General features: G+C 38.2%; 1 protein-coding gene across 1 annotated transcript; it reads right to left on the bottom strand.

Moving 5' to 3' along the window:
• Positions 1 to 7,694: 7,694 nt before the first annotated feature.
• LOC136220528 (transcription factor MYB117-like) lies at positions 7,695 to 9,155 on the bottom strand. Its single transcript, XM_066008344.1, has 3 exons — positions 8,472 to 9,155; positions 8,107 to 8,403; positions 7,695 to 8,029 (listed from the first exon to the last, which is right to left on the bottom strand). Exons 1-3 carry the CDS (start codon positions 8,776 to 8,778, stop codon positions 7,800 to 7,802), a joined length of 834 nt encoding a protein of 277 aa, XP_065864416.1. The 5' UTR covers positions 8,779 to 9,155; the 3' UTR covers positions 7,695 to 7,799.
• Positions 9,156 to 9,966: the final 811 nt, after the last annotated feature.

Genomic DNA, 9,966 nt, shown 5'->3' with positions numbered 1-9,966 from the left:
ACCCTAAGTTTAATCCTAGACCTCTGCAGTCTTCTAAATAGGTTTAGGTTATTGTAGTAGGCATATAAGTTGTTTGGCTTAATATTTTCTATGTAAATGCTTCTGATTTAAATACATGTTTGTGCTTGCGATTGCAATTACTCACTTATATGTTTAAATGCTATAACTTCTGAAATATACTCACGCTGCCATGCTTTGATAAAAGATTAAAAAGTATTTTAAACTCTAACTTACATAATTATTTTCATCTTAGATGTACTTTACCTTTGATAATTGTTCTAACTAAGCTCTGATATAATTAAGCTTTGATACAAATTCACATTGTTTCTAGCTCTGAACCAATCTTGCTATTGAATTATTAAACCCTTCTGAGTGTTGTCAATTTTAGCAAAGTCCAGTAGCTCAACCCTTATGGGGGAGTATCCAGAAGCTAAGTAAGTTCATCAATTTTGGGAGAGTAAATATAAATCTATTCCTTTCATTTGAACATTTTTGTCACCATCAAAATGGGGGAGATTGTTGAAACATAATTTATATTAAGTTTTTGACCATGAAAAATATTAAAATTTAGAGTTAAAATAATCATGCTTTATGACTAATATGTTTGCAAGTGTTGAAATTACTAAAAGCATATATATATAAGCAACCAAAAGGCCTTAACACAAATAAAGGGCCCAAGTCGAAACAAGCCCAAGACCTAAAAGCCGGAACCAGAAGCCCATTTGAGAAAGTCAAATCAGGCGTTCCATTTTAGGTAAAAACTCAGAAGGCACAAGACTCGGTCAGCTACACGTCTCTTTCCACCATCCAAATAAGGAAAGACGTAGATTGTAATGTTGTGGTGTCAGAAGAAGATCATTGGACACGCGTCTAAAAAATTGACAGAAGACTGAATTCGGAAACAACCTTCCTTAAATGGCTAAATTGGCACAGAGGTCAGAAGCAAGACATAAATTGTTTTATTCACAACGGCTCTTCAAACGGACAAGTTTGAAATCCTCACCTATAAAATCCAACCTCAAGCCATATTTTTCACATTTGATCTTCACGCAAAAAAAAAAAAACATTTAAGTGAAAAACAAAGAGTAATCAAAATAGAAAGAGATTAGTTCATTTGATTTCATATCAGAATCTTTTCTAGTATAAATTAGAAGCTCTGTTATTATTTCAGTTATATGCAAGTAACTAGAGAGACATAGTTGAGTGATTATAAGTAAATGAAGGTACTTTACTTAGGGTCTGACTATTGTAAAATGTTTGTGCTCTAGCTGTGAAAGAGATCTTTAGTGGATAAAAGCTCAGAAGACGGAATTATGATGACTAGACGTAGGTAGAAAGTCGAACCAGTATAAATCTACTGAGTAACATCTTACTCTGCTTTTATTGCTTCTGAATATTGCATGCTCTGAATATATATTCCTTACTTAGGTCATTCTGAATATTCTGTGTATAGTGTATATAATCTATCTTAAGAATCTTCAGAAGCTCTGTTAAACGAGTAGTCCTTTGAATGCAAGTATCAGAAGCAGAATCAAGCTCATAGGCTAATATTCAGTAGATTGAATTTGCCTCTAATTCCTAGAGTTGCTTCTGTGTTGCTATTGAACTAAAAGAGAAAAATTATTAAAAATTTAAATTGACCAATAGTTTCATTCACCTATTTGGAACTAATATAACCTTATTAAGATCAACACCTTCGTTTCAAAAGAGAAGGAATCCAGATTAGTCCCTCTTTGTAGCATTATGACATTGACACCATGTGTGCTATAATGGTTGCTACTCAGCTTTACGCATAGTTATTTGACCATTACGGCACACATCGTAGTGCGTTCCATGAAATAAAATTTTAACCAAATCCATTTATGTAATTATTTACATAAACAGACCTGTAGAAAAATGGCTCTCTTTTAAGAATATCATAGTGGTAGCCTAAAGGGAAGAAGAGGAAAATGTGTATATTAGTTGTACAAAGTCCCACATTGGAAAGTTATACTTTTTAGGGGAGTTTGGAGGACTATATATTTGGACTTGGGTTTTAGGCTTAAAGCACCCCACAACAAGTCTCCTCTAATTTCTAAGGCTTTGTTGTTTTCTCCTCCTTTCTCTATTGTAATTGCTCATTTGCAATAATATTTAGTAGTGTCCGGGGACGTAGGCAATATTGGCCGAACCTCGTTAAATTCCGGTGTTTTCTCTATTTGTTTTATGCTTTAGCTTTCAATTTGCTAGTCGTTTCCGCAACAATTGGTATCAGAGCCTTGGTTTAGAAACTTAGTATGCTCTGTGCATCGCAGTTAGACTGATCGGCCGGCACATCAGAAAAGTTTTTTTCTCGGTTTAAAAACTTAGTATGCTCTGTGCGCCGCAACTAGGCTGATCGGTCGGCACATCAGAAAAGGTTTTTTTTTTGTTTCGTTGACAATTTAGCAAATTGAAAGGTAGTGTTTAAAACACTCATTTGGAAAAATCTTAAATAATATATTATCTTGAGTGCTTAGGAAAATTCTGTCAAAAGGGCAATAATCATCTAAGAAAGCTGGTACTTAAGTGAGACCGTTTGTGACTCCACCAATGGCCTGGGAATTTTTCTAGTGAAGTTATTTAAGGCAAGTTATTATTGGAGATTTTTCAATTTGAGTTTAGATGGCGACTGATGAAACATCACAGGGTCCCACATCGGTAAAGACATCTATTCTGTCAAGAATAGGCGTGTCAAACAGCAGAATTGCTGTGGAGATCTTTGATGGTACTGGTCATTTCGGCATTTGGCAAAGCGAAGTTTTGGATGCCTTGTTTCAACAAGGTCTAGATATTGCCCTTGAAGGAGAGAAACAAGAAGATGTTGATGAGAAGGATTGGAAAACAATAAACCGTTTGGCGTGTGGTACAATTCGATCATGCCTTTCCAGAGAGCAGAAATATGCATTCAGTAAGGAAACTTCTGCAAGTGTTTTGTGGAAGGCATTGGAGGACAAGTTCTTGAGGAAAAGCAGTCAGAATAAGCTTCATATGAAGAAAAGGTTGTTCAGGTTCTCATATGTTCCTGGTACGACGATGAATGATCACATCACGAGTTTCAATAAGCTTGTTGCTGACTTGATGAACTTGGAGGTGACTTTTGGAGATGAAGATTTGGCTTTAATGTTGTTGGGATCGCTTCCTGAGGAGTTTGAATTTCTTGAAATGACTTTACTTCATGGAAAGGCTGAGGTGTCTCTTAAAGAAGTGTGTGCTGCATTGTATAGCTACGAATTAAGAAAGAAAGATAAGAAAGAAAGTAGCAGTGGCGCAGCAGAAGCACTAGTCATGAGAGGCCGTTCCCAGAAGAAAAGTAAAGGCAAGAAGGAGAGATCAAAATCTAGAGTTGGCAAAGATGAATGTGCCTTTTGCCAAGAGAAAGGGCACTGGAAGAAATATTGTCCCAAACTGAAGAACAAATCTGGTAAAGGGAAGGCTGTTGCAGATTCAAATGTTGCCGAGTATGATGATAACTCGGACTTTTCATTGGCTACCATGGCATCATCAAGTGGGTTGCAAGCATGGATTCTAGACATGGGTTGTAGCCACCATATGTGTCCTAATCGAGAGTGGTTCTTTGACTTCAAGGAAATAGATGGTGGAGTTGTTCACACAGCAAATGACAGTCCCTGTAAGACAGCTGGAATTGGTTCAATTCAGTTAAGGAATCATGATGGAGCAACCAGAACTTTGACAGATGTTAGATACGTGCCGAGCTTGACGAAGAATCTTATTTCAGTGGGAGTCTTGAGCAAAAAGGGTTTCACTATTGTTATCAAAGAAGATTCCATGAAGGTCATCTCTGGTGCACTTGTGGTAATGAAGGGAGTTCAAAGAAGCAACAACTTGTACTATTATGACGGTAGTACAATTACTGGAGCAGCAACAGTAGTTTCCAGTGAAGATAGGGAGCTAGAAGCAACCAGATTGTGGCATATGCGGTTGGGGCATGCAGGTGAAAAGTCCTTGAAAGCTTTGGTGAGTCAAGGGTTATTGAATGGAGTTCGGACCTGCAAGTTAGATCTTTGTCAGCATTGTATCAAAGGGAAGCAGACGAGAGTGAAGTTTGGCACTGCAATCCATAATACCAAATGTATTTTGGATTATGTTCACTCAGATGTATGGGGGCCTTCCAAAACAGTTTCGTTGGGGGGTAAATCCTATTATGTTACCTTTGTTGACGACTTCTCTAGAAGAGTGTGGGTGTACACTATGAAGTCGAAGGATGAAGTGTTGGGAATTTTTCTCATGTGGAAAAAGATGATGGAGACTCAGACAGGAAGGAAGATCAAATGTCCCCGATCAGATAATGGTGGAGAGTACAAAAGTGACCCTTTCATGAAAGTTTGTCAAGATGAAGGAATTATCCGACACTTCACAATAAGAAATACACCACAACAGAATGGGGTGGCAGAACGGATGAATCGAACTCTATTGGAGAAAGTTTGATGTATGTTGTCCAATGTTGGTTTGGGCAGACAGTTCTGGGCTGAGGCTGTAACATACGCTAGCCATCTCATTAATCGGTTACCATCATCTGCTATCAACGGCAAGACACCTTTAGAGGTGTGGCATGGAAAACCAGCTAAAGATTATAATTCCTTACGTGTGTTTGGTTCCACTGCATACTACCACGTTAAGGAATCAAAGTTGGATCCGAGAGCAAAAGAAGCGGTATTTATGGGCATTTCCTCTGGAGTCAAAGGATATCGTTTATGGTGTCGTGAGTCCAAGAAGATAATCTTTAGCAGGGATGTTACCTTTGACGAATCCACCATATTGAAGAAGGTAGAAGATAAGCAATCAGATGGTACTCCACAGCAGGTGGAGGATACTTCCAAACAGGTGGAGTTTGAAGGAGGTAGAAAAATTGATCCAGCAACGGAATCCGATAGTCGTACTGTAGAAGGATCAGATGAAGAATGTGAGGTTCCATCACAAGAACCGCCACAACAAGAGATGCCAATTGCATTGAGAAAGCCACATAGAAATAGAAAAAAGCCTGCTCGCTATGATGATACAGTGGCTTGTGCATCTTCAGTTGAAGAAATTCCTACCTCTTATTCTGAAGCTGTACAAAGTTCAGAAGATGAAAGATGGAGAAATGCTATGGATGAGGAGATGCAGTCCCTTGAAAAGAATCAGACATGGAAGCTAGCAAGTCTACCAAAGGGAAAGAATGCAATTGGATGCAAATGGGTATTTGCAATAAAGGAGGGATTTCCTGACAAGTCCAATGTTCGCTACAAGGCAAGGTTGGTGGCTAAAGGCTACGCTCAGAAGGAGGGAATTGATTATAATGAAGTATTTTCTCCAGTTGTAAAACACACCTCCATAAGAATATTGTTGGCTTTGGTAGCACAGTTTGATTTGGAACTAGTTCAATTGGATGTAAAGACTGCGTTTTTACATGGGGACTTGGAGGAGGAAATCTATATGACTCAACCAGAGGGATACAAGGTTCCTGGTAAGGAAAACCTAGTGTGCAAGTTGAGCAAATCATTATATGGATTGAAGCAATCTCCAAGGCAGTGGTACAAGAGATTTGATAAGTTCATGATCGGGCAGAAGTACACTAGAAGCAAGTATGATCACTGTGTATATTCACGCAAGCTACAAGATGGATCATTTGTTTATCTTCTCCTTTATGTCGATGATATGTTGATTGCGTCAAAAAATAAAGGAGAGATAGAAAAATTGAAGGCTCAACTGAATCAAGAATTCGAAATGAAAGATTTAGGCGAGGCTAAGAAGATTCTCGGTATGGAGATAAGCAGAGATAGGAAATTGGGGAGACTTTGTTTGACTCAAAAGCAATATCTAAAGAAAGTACTAAGACATTTTAGCATGGATGAGAAGACAAAATCAGTCAGTACTCCACTTGCTCCTCATTTCAAACTTAGTGCAATTCTATCTCCAGAAAGTGATGAAGAACGAGAACATATGTCAAATGTTCCATATGCGAATACAGTTGGTAGCTTGATGTATGCGATGGTGTGTACAAGGCCCGACATTTCACAAGCAGTTGGAGTTGTGAGTAGGTATATGCATAATCCTGGCAAAGGACATTGGCAAGCTGTGAAATGGATTCTACGGTATATCCAACATACTGTGGATGTTGGTTTGGTGTTTGAGCGGGATGTTCAAGTCGGCGAATGCATAGTGGGATATTGTGATTCAGACTATGCCAATGATTTGGATAATCGGTGATCAACTACTGGTTATTTATTTACCATAGCGAAGGCACCAGTTAGTTGGAGGTCTACCTTACAGTCGACAGTTGCTTTGTCTACGACAGAGGCAGAGTACATGGCAGTTACAGAAGCTGTTAAGGAGGCAATTTGGCTTCAAGGGTTGCTAAAAGAGTTGGGAATCGGACAGAAGCATGTCAAAGTGCATTGTGACAGTCAAAGTGCTATTTATTTAGCAAAGAACCAAGTCTATCATGCAAGGACGAAGCATATCGACGTTCGTTATCATTTTGTAAGGGAAATTCTTGAAGCGGGTCAAATACAGCTTCAGAAGATTCCGACCGCTGACAATCCCGCAGATATGGCAACGAAGGTGGTAACATCAATCAAGTTTCAACATTGTTTGGACTTGATTAATGTCATCTCTACTTGAAGTTGAAAATTTGAAGACACTACTGAGTACGAGAAAGGGTGGAGAGATGGTCTGGTTGATGTTTCTTAGAAGATCGCCAAGGTGGAGATTGTAGAAAAATGGCTCTCTTTTAAGAATATCATAGTGGTAGTAGCCTAAAGGGAAGAAGATGAAAAGGTGTATATTAGTTGTACAAAGTCCCACATTGGAAAGTTATACTTTTTGGGGGAGTTTGGAAGACTATATATTTGGGCTTGGGTTTTAGGCTTAAAGCACCCCACAACAAGTCTCCTCTAATTTCTATGGCTTTGTTGTTTTCTCCTCCTTTCTCTATTGTAATTGCTCATTTGCAATAATATTTAGTAGTGTCCGGGGACGTAGGCAATATTGGTCGAACCTCGTTAAATTCCGGTGTTTTCTCTATTTGTTTTATGCTTTAGCTTTCAATTTGCTACTCGTTTTCGCAACAAGACCCAGATTGGAATTTAACTAGAATGAAGATACCTAATCCTTATAAAGTAAGGAACTTCTATAAAGTGTTTTTTTTTTTTTAGTAAAATAGGAAAATATATAATTAGAGAAATATTGTGATGATTTTGGGTAAGAAGAAATGAGTATAGATGCATTGAGCCCATTTTAAAAAAAGGAGATTAGAAGAAGAGTGTCGGTTGGCGTGTAGAAAGAAGACAACAGTAGAGAAGAGAGTGTGACAGTGCGGAGGGCTATATATATACAGCCTGCTACTCTCCCAAACAGAGCTAAATATATATAAATTCCAAACAGCTAAAATCCACGTGGGTACCAAGATTCTGAAGTGAAATGCCCCCATGAATGCTATGCCATTCCCCCTTTGGAAAATGGAAAAAAAGCCTCTTTCTTTCTTTCTTTCTTTCTTTCTGTTTCCTGAATTTCTGCAGTCCAATTGAATTAAGCAGCAGCAGCAAATGATAATAATAATAATAATCAAAGTTAATTTCTTTTCCTTTCCTCAAAAGATAAAAGATAAGAAATTAAAGAGATGACATGACATCAACAGATGAACTGAAACAAATTTAATTACAAAATGTCCTTCTCTTTGACCTCTTCTTCTTCTTCTTCTATTCTATTGGAAGATGGACATGATCCTCCGATTAATTAAAACAGCCTCCTAATGAAACAGTAATTAAAAGTTTGTAAGTTCAAGTGGCTCCTACTCCGAGAAAGTCAATCAATGCCAATGGTGTGGTCTCAGCAGAAGCAGGTGATGAAGAGGAAGCTTCAGGTTCAGTAGTGCTTGTGCTTGAAACATGAGGCATTGCTCTTGTTGTTGGAGTTGGAGTTGCCATTATGAATGATGTGTTGTGATTCTGGTGAACAAGGAAACCAGAATTAATGTGGGGTTCATCCCAAGATGTAGTCTGCTTCCCACCTGAAAACATATACAACACTAATTATGCATTCAAAGAAAGACATAGCAGTAGCAGTAGGTGTTGGTAGCATATATACCAGGGAAGAAATCGTAAGCAGGAGCAGGAGCAGGCTCTCCTCCAATGAGACAGTATGGTGCTAGCTTCCTTCTCCTATAAGCACTAGATTGTTCTCTATATTTTCTAGCCATTATAACATGCCAATGATTCTTAACCGCATTATCAGTTCTTCCAGGAAAAAGTCGAGCTATCATAGCCCATTTGTTCCCATACAATCTGTGAGCTTGCATTAACCTTTCTTCTTCCTCCTCACTGAATGCTCTTCTATTTATCCTTGGATCCAACTGGTTGAACCATCTTAGTCTACAGCTCTTACCTTAAACAAATAACCTAATTAAGGAGGCCAATGGAATGGAAACCAAAATGAAAAATATGGTAAATTACCTGATCTTCCCTCTAACTTGTCGGCTATAAGGTTCCAGTTTTGAGGGCCATAAAGAGCGACAAGTTGTTTAAGCTTGGCATCTTCAGCAGGTCTCCAATGTCCCCTTGCACAGAGTTTAGAGTGGCCGGTGTCGGTTTCTTTGTTAGGGTTTATAATCTCATTATCGCTGCAATCACAACTCCCCTTATTCCCTATTAAAGAGAAACTGAAGCTGGGTGTACCTCCATTTTCCATTACAGACGATGATGATCTATAGTTGTGAGTAAGAGAAAGAGAAGCAATGTCAGCAGAAGAAGAAGAAGACATTTCAATTGTTTTTAGATAGCATTTCCTCTTTCTCTGAAACCAAAGATAACCAAGCAAAAGCTGATGTATGTATATGTATTGATGGAGTGGAGAAGCCCAAGGGAAGGAGAGGAGGTAGAAAAAAAGATGACAATGCTGCTTCTTCTTTTTATTATTTGAATTGAGAGAGAGAGAGAGAGAGAATAGAGCCTTTTTTATTGATGGATTCAGTTCAGGCAGGCAGGCACACGTGTGAAAGGGAGAGACACCATATCAAATCAAAGCAGTGTTGAAGGGTGTCTCTCTCAAGATTGACAAGAAAGACTAAAATGTTTTAAGTTTTGGTAGCTTCAACTTGTACAGAGATAGACACCTTTCTTTTCAGCTTGACATTACAGCACCAGAGAGAGAGAGAGTTTTTAACCTGGGTGGATTTCAGGTTAACAACCTGAAGTTGTCCCCACAAACCCACAAATCCATATATTTTCATGTGTCCCTTGTTTCACAACTAATTATAGCACTCCAAAAAAAGACTATCCTAATCTAAATATATTTTTCCAGATAAAATGTACTTTATTAGTTATGTGGTCCTCCATTTTCACCATTAGCACTGCATATGATGATTAAGTTGAATCAGTCTAGCTCTAGCTCTAACTCCCTATATAATAAGCTAAAGAGACTGATTGATCAATGTTGGATTCTACTGCTTCCCTTTGACTGCAGTCTACACCTAGCCTAGCCTACTCTACCCCCATGATTTTAATTTTTAAAAAGAATAAAAGTTAGATTGATAAGTCAGATCACACACTTCTCTAAGAGTTAGAGTTAGAGTTAGTGTGTATATCTGCACATTCTTAATAAACCCTAATTAGACCACTTAAAAAGCAAGGGCAGATTTCCATGTAAGGAATGTCCTTTCTTTGAATCATACACAAATAAAGGAACATATGCATATATTAATATAGATTAGAGAGAGTGTAAATTCATTGGTCTAATAAGGGAGGAGGGATGTCTCATGCATTTATATTGGTGACAGGAATGTACTATCCTTTGCTTTGCTGATAAAACTGAGCACACAGCTTCACTCAATTAAGGCTGACTTTCTTTGGGAAATAGACCCAACTATCAGGCCCTAAAATAATTGAAAAACTCACCATTTTGCTCTTACTCCCTCCCTCCCTAGCTCTCTAGCTATTTAGGGTCCCACCC

The sequence above is a fragment of the Euphorbia lathyris genome, chromosome 2 (genome assembly GCF_963576675.1).
Source record: "Euphorbia lathyris chromosome 2, ddEupLath1.1, whole genome shotgun sequence".
NCBI lineage: Eukaryota > Viridiplantae > Streptophyta > Magnoliopsida > Malpighiales > Euphorbiaceae > Euphorbia > Euphorbia lathyris.
Note: the sequence above shows the minus strand (reverse complement) of the source record. Positions and strands in the feature narration are given on the sequence as shown.

What these genes read in the sequence shown, in the direction of transcription:
- LOC136220528 (XM_066008344.1), bottom strand. Translation starts at nt 8,778, where the DNA reads ATGTCTTCTTCTTCTTCTGCTGACATTGCTTCTCTTTCTCTTACTCAC. An exon ending in CAAGTTAGAGGGAAGATCAG is followed by an intron (nt 8,404 to 8,471) that starts GTAATTTACCAT and finishes TATTTGTTTAAG; the next exon opens with GTAAGAGCTGTAGACTAAGA. An exon ending in TGCTTACGATTTCTTCCCTG is followed by an intron (nt 8,030 to 8,106) that starts GTATATATGCTA and finishes ATATGTTTTCAG; the next exon opens with GTGGGAAGCAGACTACATCT.